This window comes from Styela clava, chromosome 7 (assembly GCF_964204865.1).
Source record: "Styela clava chromosome 7, kaStyClav1.hap1.2, whole genome shotgun sequence".
NCBI classification, from domain to species: domain Eukaryota; kingdom Metazoa; phylum Chordata; class Ascidiacea; order Stolidobranchia; family Styelidae; genus Styela; species Styela clava.
This window is the reverse complement of record NC_135256.1, coordinates 14,368,260-14,383,133: the sequence shown is the minus strand read 5'-3', so window position 1 is coordinate 14,383,133 and position 14,874 is coordinate 14,368,260. Positions and strand designations below refer to the sequence as shown.

The following is a 14,874-nucleotide window of genomic DNA, read 5'->3' as shown; positions in this document are numbered from 1 at the left end:
ATTTAGAATGACTGTTAGAAAAGAATTCATTGACTAGAAGTAAAGAAGTTCTGCACATAGCACTTAATTATTTTAATTGCATTTTCAAACAGGCGAAAAATAATGAAGTCGAGGAAAAAAAATATTCTTCAGATGGCATCATCTTGAATCATTTACCCAATAAGGTATTTTGTAACGCTAAATCCTTCTCTTAATCCTGGTCAAAATACAAAGCCTTACAGATCAGAGGTTCTCAAACTGGGGTACATATACCACCACTCGACTTTTCAAGAAGTACATTGGATTAAGTATAAGTAAATTCTTTCCATAACTTCTAATCTGCCTTAAACTATTTCTATCATGTTTTGAAGAACTCGAATCATGGCATGCAAGACAATTTTTGGGGTACACGAATGAATCTATTAATTGTTCAAATGGTACTGACGAACGGAAAGTTTGGGAAAACCAAACTTAGGAAATCCAACGTGGCCTTTAAATTTTATTTTATAAACTTATTTTATAGATTTTATTGTTAATAAATAAGGTATATCTTAGAACTTTGGGTCGAATCCTTGTTCTAGTTCTCACAGAACTAGAGTAACGTGTTTGGCACATTCTTGTTTGCATACATTATACATTAAATTATCTTCATGTGAAACGATTTTGGTGTTTTCAGAAAGGCGAAAACAAACTCGAGGTAAAACCGTCTCCTATTGAAGTTCTACAACAAGAAGGAAATAAGGTAAACTTATACAAGTAGACCTTTTTGTAGACTCGTTACCATTTTGATATTAATCAATCTGCATTCAACTGATCTCTAAAGTCTTATATTCTGCTTTCAGGTGGTTGATGACAAATCTCCTTTACCATCTTCATCTCCCGTTTGTGATGATACCAAGACTGTGCTTATCAGCGCTACAAATGTAAGATTTCTATTGTATTCAGAATTCTGAGCTCAATAAAGTTTGAATGTTTGGTGACAATAGTTTAGATGTTTTATCTGTTGCTAATCGACGTGCATGCAATGCAACTGAAACTGTATGCGGTAGAGATGCCATCAGTATTGATAAAACAGAGCAAAATTGCAGTTGTTTGGATATCCCTCTTGAATAAGCTTGCTTTTTCTGTGTTTGTGGTATATCTCTGTCTTTAATGTTTTTTTAATGTATCACAAAGATCATTTCTTTGATGTTCACCAATCAAATTTGTATACTGTGCTGAATTGAATGTAACTTTCTCTGTTTTCAGGTTGTCGGAGCCAAACATAAAATTGAAAAAACGTCTTTCGATGCAAACTTACAACTAGAGAGAGAAGAGGTAAATATTCGAATTCATCCCATTTAAAAGTGTCAGCTTGGAGCTATTTTAATTCTCGATTTGTGTCTGCTATATAACAGTAAATTTAGCAGACATGCTGTGAAGTAGAGAAAAATAACAATTGAGCTAAAAAAAATGACTCCGACTCCAGGGCTGAGGATTATCAAATTTTGATTGTTAAGAAAGCTTAATAAGATTTATATATTTTTAAGTTTCTGTAAAAAAATTCACTTTTGCTATCAGTTATCATCATTGAAAATCTAAATTTTTAAATTTCTGTAATATCTATTTTCTACTTCCGGACTCTGTATTTGAACCCGAGATTTGAGTGTTATGAACATGTTGACGAAGAAAATGATCAACTGTCCAAACTTGCACTTTTTTTTCGAAATGATCACATAAACGTATTTTGTTGTTGTTTTTAGTCAGAGGAGAAATGTCAAAAACCGGTCGATAAAGATTGCGAAGATGATTATGAAGTAAATATTTAATTAATAATTCATACAAATAATGATATGATTATATGTGAAATAGGATACGATATCAACCGAAAGTTCACCAATATGCTTACGTTGCTATCACAACTAAAGTATGCTACTTACCGAGATGTACATATTTAAAGGTACCGAAGTTGGGTACCGGCTTGTCGACGATCAGGCCTTTCTGTGTAGAGTAAATAACGCTGTTGAGACCTGAAAAACTCAACTCCGACTTTGGGTAGCAAAAAATTTGAACTTCGACTCCAGCTCTGTCCTCCAAGAAAATCAAATTTCGAAAACAAAGACTTTGGCGTATACAAGCCTCCTTTAAAATCGGTTAAGAATGCTTAGTAAACATAATGCATTTTGATTCTGTAGAAACTTTTGACTTCTATTATACTTTACCTACTATTATTGAAAGTATCGAATCCGATACCGGGAATTCAAAATTTTGACTCCGATTCCGGCCATTTTTAAAATACATCTTCGGCGTCGACTCTAGTGAATACGACCAACCTTCGACCTAGACTCTGCAGCCATGGTTAGCACAATCAAATGAAACTTCAAACCGACAACTTCTCGGTGGATACTTCTAATTCCAATTTTGGATATCACAAACTCCGTATGCGCGCTTAAGAATGATATGAACAGAAATTTTTTACCCATTTCAAGTACCTGGATAAGACACAGGATTAAGTCACAAAATCCTATACGTAAGTATATATTAAAGCTGAACTTGTGAAATATAATAAATGATACTTTTCATTTACACAGGATGATTTTGAGAGTGATACTGACGAATCAAGCAAATCATCTGTAAGTCTACATTCGGTTATTTTTTCCAGAATATATTTCTAAGAATATATATTACAGTTAGTTCACTTATTTATTATGATTACTATTATTATTGGACAGGGATTGGACTTAAGGTACGTTTCCAACTTCTTGTTGTTGTTATTAGGCTTCCCGCTGCTTGTCAGCAGGGAACCTATTGTATTCCTGTGTTTTAATATTATTAATATTTATTTATTATTATTATTTTTTCAAATTGGTCCTACAAACTTGAAATTCACCTCAAATGTGCAGAAGTTCTCAGCTAGCAATAAAATGCAAACTTTTTTTTTACGCGGGAAGCCTGTTAAAGCTGCACGCAGCTCTAGTTCTATTTGTCATGGCTGAGAAAACAGAGCTTCTTCACAACTCACACATCTTCACAACTCATGGACCAATCAATTTCAAATTTTCCGTATTCAGGATGAAAAAAAAGTCGATAACGGCCTATTACTTCCATTTTTGTTTTAAACTTCCTCCCAGTCGTAACGGGGAACGCTTGTTTATTCTATGTTCTTTTGTTTAATGAGAATATGTCTTTTTGATTTTTAGAGTGCGTCGGCAAGCGATGATGACCTCTCGACAGTTCCAAAGGTTTGTCTCAATTATTATTTGTTAAAACATATTTGTGTAGAACAAACATCTTCGCATGAAACGAATATATTTGTCTATAGGCCTACTTAAAACAAAGGTAGCGTGTAATGTTGCGGCCATGAATTTCGACGCATTTGTGTTTGTCATTGTTTGCCTCAAGAAGAGTGGGTGCCGAAATCATCGACAATCAAAGATAATATCATGTGCAGCTATATATCAAAAGTTAGACCGAATGAATGGTTTGACTAGTAGTTTAATACCGCTCACAAAATGTTTGGACGAGACACTTAAATTCATGAAACGCAAAATTAAATGCTGTCCACTCTGTCGCGTTCCAGTGGTTTAGCATCCTCAGGTCTTTCCCAAGAAATCAATACCATCATTTGTTGATAATCAGATTTTATACCCAGGATGTTGAAATTACGAATTTGGCAAAATATACCAAGCCAGCCAACGATGTTCCTGGCAAGTCCTGTCTTGCTCCTGTACCTTCCAGTGGCCGAGCCAACGAGAGGAAAAAGACAGTTAGTTTCAGAGACACTCTGGAAGACGTTCGTTACTATAAAATAGACGATTGCCCTTCTAAAGCAGGAAAAGGTAAGATATATAAAAAAAATTTATTTACAACGCTTATTAACATAGATTATAAAACTTATCGACGTAAAACAATGAAGCGTCAGAATTTTTGCAGGCTCACTGTCTTGCTTTGGCGCGGTGTCCCAGCGGTTAAAGCGCTAGACTTAAATTTTAGGCATCGCAGTTTAAACATCCCGGGTTCGAATCCAATTCCCGCCATTTGGTGCAACAAAAAATAATAAACATCTTTGCATGTCGTTGGATATCAGTAGTTTTGTATGGAGGGCCTTTGTTCACAAAGAATGGCATGAATGATCGTTTTCCACAAGCCTATGCACCCAGGATGTAGGAAATTTCGTTAACGATACTACATAGGAAAGATTCTGGTACATTCACACAGAGAGGCTTCTTACTTGAAATCGTCAGTGACTCGGCTCAAGCAGAATTTATTAAAGACACGAAGTGACTCGATTCATCCAAATAAAATGACTCGAACTCATCATCAATCGCCAGTGAAACTTATGAACTCAGTGATTAACTCGACTCTTGACTCGTACTCGACGCCAAACGAATACCCAGTGACTCGACTAGACTTGCGACTCAGAGTTTAGGAACTTTTATGAACATTGCTCATTAATATTGCTTGTGTCATGTCTTGTTCAAAGCAATTTACCAAATCAAAAATACGATGACCCTATAATTATATAATACAACGATGTGTGTTGGTTTTTACTCTTTGAAAATGTTGACACTATTTGCTCAAATTCTTTTCATCGGTAAGTCGAAATGTAATCACAAAAATACAGTACTTAACATTGTTTTATTGTATATTCCATTTTTAAATTTTGTTTTTTTTTGAATGAATTCAGGTTATTTCATGAGTCCTTTTCATATGCAAGAGCTATAACCAGAAAAACAAGGACGAGGATTTGAAATGCAGTATTGAATTTTATGAAAATTGTATAAATATATTTTATCGTTTTCAATATGAGATTTTTCGTATTAAATTTATTTTTGAAATAAAGTATATTTAAAGAAATATACTTTTTAAACTATATATACGCTATATATATCTGGCTAATATTTATGATGGGCTCAGTATTAGTTGAAAATGGTTATTTGACTTTATAACAGCTGAGAGCAACCGCATCGAAGTGATAGCATTAAATTGTGTAGGGAATTTTATACATACACACGATCTTCTCTGGGTCTCACGCAGTTGAGTGAGTTTGGCAGTTCATCGGTATGAAAAAACACAATAAATTTATAGTGTGATTCGCTGTTTAACTGAATATTTGTTTACATTTTGCTACCTGTTTTTTATTATCAGTTTTACATTGTGGATAAAGTTTAATCACTTCTCAATGGCTAAGAATAGAAATTTATCCCTCGTATAAAATAAACTCGATGAACTCAACTAAAAATTCTCGACCGATTTTGAAGCCTTTTTTTCTCAGTATTTCATTTATTTATATTGTAAATGTAGGATTACAATGGGAATGGGGTTCCCAACTTTCAAATTTGGTAAAAAAGACAATGTGACCATAGATTCCTAAGTTTTAAATTAAATATCATTACGAAACGTCCCCGTGCTAATTGCTCTATTAGGGCTTACAACTTTGACAAATTTTAATAAAAGACACTGTGACACATTGCTAAACTCCAAACGAGCAAAAAAATCAAAACAAATTATTGGGTGAGGGTAGGCTATCTGTCATCGAATTTGCCCATGTTGTTCAAGCTTCCTATAAGCTGCTGTTTCTGAGACTGAAAGCACGAATGAGAATGTTTTATAAAAATATTAACACATTTATGAACAAATAAGCAATTACCAAATATACGGAGACAAAGGCCAAAACTAATTAATTGCCATCAAATCTTTCACAGCGCAGGTGGTGTACCTTGCCAAAAACTCTCGACTTTGCTAACTACCAGGACGCTGAAATGTATCGCGATACCGCCACGCCTATTTTGATGACGTTGGGCCCTGATTATTTCAAACCAATTGTACAATCCCTAACGACTCAAAATTTTAAAGCAATCAGTCCAGTTATCGGAGATAAAAAATTCTAACATAGAGTTCAAGAACAACAACATAATAACAATAACGATACATACGTCTATTTCGTGTCCAATAATAATAACATTAGTAAAACGATCCATAGGTCCATTTCGCGTCCAAATTCAAATCCCATAGATCTCACAAAAAGTTCTGAAATTAATAACAGTAAAAGCCTTCTAGCAAAAATCACATAAAATTCTGGAGCAATTGGTCCTATAGTCAGGGATTCTATCGATCTGGAACCCAAAATAAGGACGACTGGAAATTTTTTGCATTGTGAGCAGTAATAGCTGGCTTTCCTATGGCCTCCAGGTTAATGTCACAAATACAGACGTCACAGCAGAGCCGTTATAATGGCTCTGGTCACAGTGTGCGAAGCACTCACCCTTCAAGCTTCGTTTAACTTTGAATTCTTTCCTGTACTCATCACGAAAAACGTTCTTACATTCGCTCATTTTAAAATTTAGAATAAAATACAAAAGGCTCAAATACACTACGACAAACCCCAAGGATTTGCGCGGCGGTGTGGCTCAACGGGCTAAGCGTTAGGAATACGCTCGCCACCGCACCTCTAATGGCTGACGGACAACTCGACTACACGGACAACTCACCAGAGACAACTCGACTACCTAGAGGCCTGGTGAGTTGTCCGTCTTTTGGCATTTTCTACGGTGGTGTTTTAGGTCTATAGAAATGCGTTTTTGATATTTTTAGTGCTCAAATGTTGAGAAAAATAAATAAATATACTCTAGAAAGCATTTTTATTTGTATAGGTGGCTATTTTGATCATGTTGTATGAATACAAATACAGTCTATAGACGAAATTGAGGTAACGTTAGCGAAGTTAGACTGTTGACTTATAGGACTGTGTTCGTTTGATTTTTTGAACTTTATTGGTATTAAATGTTTTGAATGAGCACCTTTAAATATATTAAAACCTTTATACTTCACAGTAAAACTTAAATATTTATGAATGTGAGCTCAGTAGTCTATGATTGCAGTAGTCTGAACTCGCCTACGGCAGTCGCCCGACAGGCCGTCAACTCACCAGTCGAGCAAACGCTCTACGACGTGACGTCATCAATGCTCGAGGTGAAGACAACTCGACTACCGAGCAACGAGAGGCAGGCAACTCACCAGCCGAGCACTCGCTCTGCGATATCGATGCTCGAGGAGAAGACCTTGCTTTGCAAAACGCAGACTCAAGAGTTGCATAGCATGCATTTACTTAATGCCGACTGATATTAGTTATAAGCCAACTCACCACCTGAGTAGTCTACCAGCCGACGGCTAGGTTCCATCTGCTGGGATACAACAATCGGTTGGAGTTATGATGGGTGTCATGGGCCTGGTAGCAGTCCGGGTACTTCCACTCAAACGCTACGTCCTGTTTTTTTAATAGGCTGTACTGTTCCCTTGTCATTGCCACATCTGAATTATTAAAACACTTGCGATGAAACCAATTTCGACAGACGTCACAGATGAGTCCCTCCTGCTTCATGGTAACGTTGTCGTCACATTTTTGGAGTAGTCATCTTGAATTCTTGCGTAGTTTTTGTGGAGTTAATATACCGTTAGTCGTCCTCGTTTCAGTATAAAACTGTGATGAAAACGACCTCGGCTAATGAGTATTTACGTTTGTAGGGGGCAGGCCGGCGATAATGAGGCTTTAAACTCGGCGATAACCGAGCAGTAATCTCGGCGCGCGGCTTCATTATCTCCGATCTGGTACCTTATCTAATCTCCGTGCATAGATATCACTTCACTCAGGCGATCATGAAGAATGTGCGTCACAATAATTTGGCTTGCCTATACGACAAGTGAGTGGTTAATCATATTTATATATGTCTTTGTACATCTTTCACTTCTTTTGTATTAACATGTTTTTGTTTTAGGGACGCTGGAACAAGAGACCTGATCAAGCATGCCATGGCGCTGTGCTATATACCAGCTATGTTTATTACGTCCAGATTCAAATCACTGAACGAAAAGATGCAAACTCAAAATCTTCGCCGAATATTTTCAAAACACATGGCTACACAACAGTGTCTGGACTCCCAATGATTGGCCAGTATTCGACGTAGAAATAAGAACCAACAATCATCTGGAAGGTTGGCACCGCCATTTTAACAGTATAACTCAGAAAAATATGCCTTTCTACAGTTTAATCTCAACAATGTACGAGGTAAGTATAGGGATAGAGGCGGACGTTGTAGGGCGTGTCAACGGCAGGTATGCGGAAGCCAACGAGAGGGTGCAACGTGTCTGGGAACAGAACAAGGAAAGAGAGTTATCTGTGGACTCTCTTCTTCGAAGGTGTTCAAGGATCTACGGGCCGCAGTATTGTAAAGAGTAAGTATGTAACGCAGCAAATGTCCCATAACGTTTAGTATTCAAATAAAATTCATTATTCGTAACGAAAAGGAAAACAAAACCTTCCATCCATTAAATTCCCCCATAACGTTTAGTATTCAAATATTATATTAAATTCATCAATCGTAACAAAAAGTAAACATCTTCTATCCATTCTTCGGCCCAGTTTCTTTGCCAGGCGCAGCGACAGTGCCTATCTGTTCCTGGTTTCCTTCTGCAAAAAGAAATTCCAACTCTATGACTGGAACCTTGCCGTGGTGAGTTGGCTTATAACTAATATCAGTCGGCATTAAGTAAATGCATGCTATGCAACTCTTGAGTCTGCGTTTTGCAAAGCAAGGTCTTCTCCTCGAGCATCGATATCGCAGAGCGATTGCTCGGCTGGTGAGTTGCCTGCCTCTCGTTGCTCGGTAGTCGAGTTGTCTTCACCTCGAGCATCGATGACGTCACGTCGCAGAGCGTTTGCTCGACTGGTGAGTTGACGGCCTGTCGGGCGGGAGGCGGACAACTCGACTACACGGACAACTCACCAGAGACAACTCGACTACCTGGAGACCTGGTGAGTTGTCCGTCTTTTCGCATTTTCTACGGTGGTGTTTTAGGTCTATAGAAATGCGTTTTTGATATTTTTAGTGCTCAAATGTTGAGAAAAATACATAAATATTCTCTAAAAAGCATTTTTATTTGTATAAGTGGCTTATTTTAATCATGTTGTATGAATACAAATACAGTCTACAGACGAAATTGAAGTAACGTTAGCGAAGTTAGACTGTTGACTTATAGGACTGTGTTCGTTTAATTTTATGAACTTTATTGGTATTATATGTTTTGAATGAGCACATTTGAATATATTAAAACCTTTATACTTCACAGTAACACTTAAATATTTATGAATGTGAGCTTAGTAGTCTGTGGTTGCAGTAGTCTAAACTCGCCTACGGCAGTCGCCCGTCAACTCACCAGTCGAGCAAACGCTCTGCGACGTGACGTCATCGATGCTCGAGGTAAAGACAACTCGACTACCGAGCAACGAGAGTCAGACAACTCACTAGTCGAGCAATCGCTCTGCGATATAGATGCTTGAGGGAAAGACAACTCGACTACCGAGCAACCATACTAGTCGAGCAATCGCTCTGCGATATCGATGCTCGAGGAGAAGACATTGCTTCGCAATACGCAGACTCAATAGTTGCATAGCATTTACTTAGTGCCGACTGATATTAGTTGTAAGCCAACTTACCACGGCAAGGTTTCAGTCTTAGAGTTGGAAATTCTTTTTGCAGAAGAAAACCAGGAACAGATAGGCACTGTCGCTGCGCCTGGCAAAGAAACTGGGCCGAAGAATGGATAAAAGATGTTTACTTTTTGTTACAATTAATGAATTTATTATGATATTTAAATACTAAACGTTATGGGGAAATTTAATGGATGGAAGGTTTCGTTTTCTTTATCGTTACGAATATTGAATTTTATTTGAATACTGAACGTTATGGGAAATTTGCTGCGTTACATACTTACTCTTTGCAATACTGCGGCCCGTAGATCCTTGAACACCTCCGAAAAAGAGAGTCCACAGATAACTCTCCTTCCTTAAACTGTTCCCAAACATGTTGCACCCTCTCGTTGGCTTCCGCATGCCTGCCGTTGACACGCCCCACAACATTCTCTTCCAAAATATCCACAACGTCCGCCTCTATCCCTATACTTACCTCGTACATTGTTGAGATTAAACTGTAAAATGGCATATTTTTCCGAGTTATACTGTTAAAATGGCGGTGCCAACCTTCCAGATGATTGTTGGTTCTTATTTCTACGTCGAATACTGACCAATCCTTGGGAGTCCAGACACTGTTGTATAACCATGTGTTTTGAAAATATTCGGCGAAGTTCTTGAGATCTTGAGTATGCATCTTTTCTTTCAGTGATTTGAACCTGGGCGTGATAAACATAGTAGGTATATAGCACAGCGCCATGACATGCTTTATCAGGTCTCTTGTTCCAGCGTCCCTAAAACAAAATAAAACATGTTAAAACAAAAGAAGTGTAAGAAGTACAAAGACATATATAAATATGGTTAACCACTCACTTGTTGTGTAGGCGAGGCAAATTATTGTGGCGCACATTCTTCATGTGGCCTGAGTGAAGTGGAAAGAGCATCCCTGCTTTTCGACGTCCGGCCATACTGAAGAAAGTGCTTGCCATGTTGCGGCTTCGAAGTCCAGTACGAATCTCTTCACACGTGCACCGGAAAACGAAAGGGTGAGTAGGTTGTTAATTACATTGAAGATGTGGACGTAGTCAATTTTCCTGCGCCGGAATGTGCATGGATATCAGTGCCAGATTGGTGATATGAGATTAGATAAGGTGCCAGATCGGTGATGATGATGCCGCGCGCCGAGATTACTGCTCGGTTATCGCCGAGTTTACAGCCTCATTATCGCCGGCCTGACACCTTACAAACGTAAATACTCATTAGCCGAGGTCGTTTCCATCACAGTTTTTTTTTTTGTTTTAACATGTTTTATTTTGTTTTAGGGACGCTGGAACAAGAGACCTGATAAAGCATGTCATGGCGCTGTGCTATATACCTACTATGTTTATCACGCCCAGGTTCAAATCACTGAAAGAAAAGATGCATACTCAAGATCTCAAGAACTTCGCCGAATATTTTCAAAACACATGGTTATACAACAGTGTCTGGACTCCCAAGGATTGGTCAGTATTCGACGTAGAAATAAGAACCAACAATCATCTGGAAGGTTGGCACCGCCATTTTAACAGTATAACTCGGGAAAATATGCCTTTTTACAGTTTAATCTCAACAATGTACGAGGTAAGTATAGGGATAGAGGCGGACGTTGTGGATATTTTGGAAGAGAATGTTGTGGGGCGTGTCAACGGCAGGCATGCGGAAGCCAACGAGAGGGTGCAACATGTTTGGGAACAGTTTAAGGAAGGAGAGTAATCTGTGGACTCTCTTCTTCGGAGGTGTTTAAGGATCTACGGGCCGCAGTATTGCAAAGAGTAAGTATGTAACGCAGCAAATTTCCCATAACGTTCAGTATTCAAATAAAATTCAATATTCGTAACGAAAAAGAAAACAAAACCTTCCATCCATTAAATTTCCCCATAACGTTTAGTATTTAAATATCATAATAAATTCATTAATCGTAACAAAAAGTAAACATCTTTTATCCATTCTTCGGCCCAGTTTCTTTGCCAGGCGCAGCGACAGTGCCTATCTGTTCCTGGTTTTCTTCTGCAAAAAGAATTTCCAACTCTATGACTGAAACCTTGCCGTGGTAAGTTGGCTTACAACTAATATCAGTCGGCACTAAGTAAATGCTATGCAACTATTGAGTCTGCGTTTTGCAGAGCAATGTCTCCTCCTCGAGCATCGATATCGCAGAGCGATTGCTCGGTAGTCGAGTTGTTTTTACCTCGAGCATCTATATCGCAGAGCGATTGCTCGACTAGTGAGTTGTCTGACTCTCGTTGCTCGGTAGTCGAGTTGTCTTTACCTCGAGCATCGATGACGTCACGTCGCAGAGCGTTTGCTCGACTGGTGAGTTGACGGGCGACTGCCGTAGGCGAGTTTAGACTACTGCAACCACAGACTACTGAGCTCACATTCATAAATATTTAAGTGTTACTGTGAAGTATAAAGGTTTTAATATATTCAAATGTGCTCATTCAAAACATATAATACCAATAAAGTTCATAAAATTAAACGAACACAGTCCTATAAGTCAACAGTCTAACTTCGCTAACGTTACTCCAATTTCGTCTGTAGACTGTATTTGTATTCATACAACATGATTAAAATAAGCCACTTATACAAATAAAAATGCTTTCTAGAGAATATTAATGTATTTTTCTCAACATTTGAGCACTAAAAATATCAAAAACGCATTTCTATAGACCTAAAACACCACCGTAGAAAATGCGAAAAGACGGACAACTCACCAGGTCTCCAGGTAGTCGAGTTGTCTCTGGTGAGTTGTCCGTGTAGTCGAGTTGTCCGTCAGCCTGTCGGGCGACTGCAGACTACTGCAACCATAGACTACTGAGCTCACATTCATGAATATTTAAGTGTTACTGTGAAGTATAAAGGTTTTAATATATTTAAAGGTGCTCATTCAAACATTTAATACCAATAAAGTTCAAAAAATTAAACGAACACAGTCTTATAAGTCAACAGTCAAACTTCGCTAACGTTACTCCAATTTCGTCTGTAGACTGTATTTGTATTCATACAACATGATCAAAATAAGCCACTTATACAAATAAAAATGCTTTCTAGAGCATATTTATGTGTTTTTCTCAACACTTGAGCACTGAAAATATCAAAAACGCATTTCTATAGACCTAAAACACCACCGTAGAAAATGTCAAAAGACGGACAACTCACCAGGCCTCTAGGTAGTCGAGTTGTCTCTGGTGAGTTGTCCGTGTAGTCGAGTTGTCCGCCTCCCCCTCTAATAACTCTGCGTGGGTTCGCAGGTTCGAATCCCATGCAGGGATGGGTATGTGCGAGAGGATTGCTGGACTCCTCGCCGTCGTTGGGTGGTTCACGTAACCGCTGGTCGGTTACGGCTTCCTCTACCACCAAGTCCATGCTTCCGAAAACAAACAATATAACTAATCCCATACCCGACTTGGGATGGTAACCGGACGAGAGGCCGTGGTTCGGCATATGGATAAGCCGTCTTATCGGCTTTCCTCTCCCCGGGATAAATATGTAAATCCTATCCTATCCTATCGCCACACTAACAATGTTTCATGCTTATCTGTGCCTTGCTTCTTTGTGTTCCAAAGAGGATTGTGTTGCTTTTATGATGCCACGATAAAGCTTTGGCGATAAAACAAACAACACAAAGCTTCGTTTATGAAGTCCAAATAAGACAAAAAAGGACACGCAAGCCCAAAACAAGGACGCAAGCTGAAAATAAATAAAAAATAAGGACAAATCTTAGAAATAAGGACGGTATGAAATCCCTGCCTATAGTTGAGAGTACAACAATATTTTCATATGGTAACAACAACAAGAAAAATACTAGCAACCGCAACACGAACAACATAATACCAAACCGATTCATAGTCCAACCAAAGCCATTATATAATGGCTCTGGTCCAACAACAACAATTTACGAAATGTCCGTATCCATGTGACACTTCGGTGTCCATTACGAAACGTCACCAATAACAGAAGCAAGCGCTACCGTATCGTTAACGTTAGATTTCTTTCTCCACTTGTTGATTTTTCGCTCTCTGTTCCCCGCGATAGGCAGGATTACTCCCGTCGTGCCTTGCTTTATCAGTTCATAGCTGTCTTCAGTAGGTATATTTAGGTAACTCCACAGTATACCGGAATGTGCCGTATTTCAGTATTTACATATTTAAGCTATCCCACGCAAAAGGAAAAATGGATTAGAGAGTTCTGGAGTTGCTGATGACAGGAAGACGTTGTTACGGATTACGTTGCTTCAATCTGCTGATCTGATTCTGGTGTACGGTATTTTCCGATTTTGGAGACTGCGGTAATCATTTTTTATCCACTTGGTTAACTTCGCAGCTTCTGACAGTCTGAGCTTTGACTTTTGAGGTAGTTGGGTGTGTCTGTGTGGTATTAAAATTGCAAAATATTTTACTGTTTTATCAAATGGAATATCATTGCTGCATTTTGGTCTCCCTCAACATCCATACAGCAGTTCAGACAGCAAGATAGATAGATAGTTTATTTTGGCTTGTTTGTAATAATTTGTAGAATCGAAAGCATAGAAATTCATCTTTGCGCAGGCCAGTAAAACGGTTCTTGAATTCATTTTTGTTCCAAGTGCCCGAACACAGAAATTACTATCACCATCTTTCAAGATACTATCACACATTTTTAGAGATTTATTATAACTTATGTAAAATAAAAATCACATTTTCTTAAAAAGATTCGTATTTTATTAATTCGATACTAAAATCTAGATAATAAAACATGGCCACATTTTTGTATCTGTTATTTCTAATCTCCACCTGAGTCTTGGCTCTGTCATCTAAAGATTACACAGTTACATACAAAATTTTTTGTATGATCATACTTTATTATTAAAGCATTATTGAGTAGTTTCTGTGTGATGTAGTAAATACATGCATAATGTTGCATGGTTGTTACAATGTTCCGAACTTTCCTTTTTGATATAATCGTCTGATAATGTTAAATTGTAAAGGTATCATAATTAAGACTAAATTGCTTTATTAATTTCGTTGTTCAATGGTATATACCTAATGTTTTACTTTTTATCCAACTCAAAATGAATGATATCCGTTAAATTTACTCTAAATGGGGAAAACGATACCAATTAGTCATGAGGTGATTCACAGTCTTGTTTCCTGTTACCTGTTTACTGGTTGAATTAAGAATAAGGATAACTAGACTTCACAACACGCTCAATGTTTAAATGATTATGGTAGTATCGACTGCCATGACAGCATCCCCAGCAACTATGATGAGGATCAATCTTGTACACCAAATTTACAAACTTTTCTCCTGGTGATCCCTATGCCACACAAGTATTTCTAGCGTGATATGGCCCATAGTAGTTAGAATTCTATAGTAGTCATATTGCAGTGTTGTCTTGTAGTGAGATTGAGCCAAACGTTTCATGGGTTGTA

At 37.9% G+C, this 14,874-nt stretch overlaps 2 protein-coding genes across 2 annotated transcripts; both read left to right on the top strand.

Annotated features, from left to right (window-relative positions):
• Positions 1–7: 7 nt before the first annotated feature.
• Positions 8–4,747, top strand: LOC120328605 (uncharacterized). Its single transcript, XM_078114425.1, has 10 exons — positions 8–13; positions 93–164; positions 656–735; positions 803–902; positions 1,228–1,296; positions 1,722–1,775; positions 2,550–2,591; positions 3,159–3,200; positions 3,611–3,797; positions 4,646–4,747. The coding sequence occupies exons 1-10, from the start codon at positions 8–10 to the stop codon at positions 4,681–4,683; spliced, it is 690 nt and encodes a 229-aa protein (XP_077970551.1). The 3' UTR covers positions 4,684–4,747.
• A 5,529-nt stretch (positions 4,748–10,276) lies between these two features.
• On the top strand, positions 10,277–12,241 carry LOC120343924 (uncharacterized). The gene is made up of 3 exons (XM_078114827.1): positions 10,277–10,470; positions 10,747–10,926; positions 11,023–12,241. Exons 1-3 carry the CDS (start codon positions 10,412–10,414, stop codon positions 11,174–11,176), a joined length of 393 nt encoding a protein of 130 aa, XP_077970953.1. The 5' UTR covers positions 10,277–10,411; the 3' UTR covers positions 11,177–12,241.
• Positions 12,242–14,874: the final 2,633 nt, after the last annotated feature.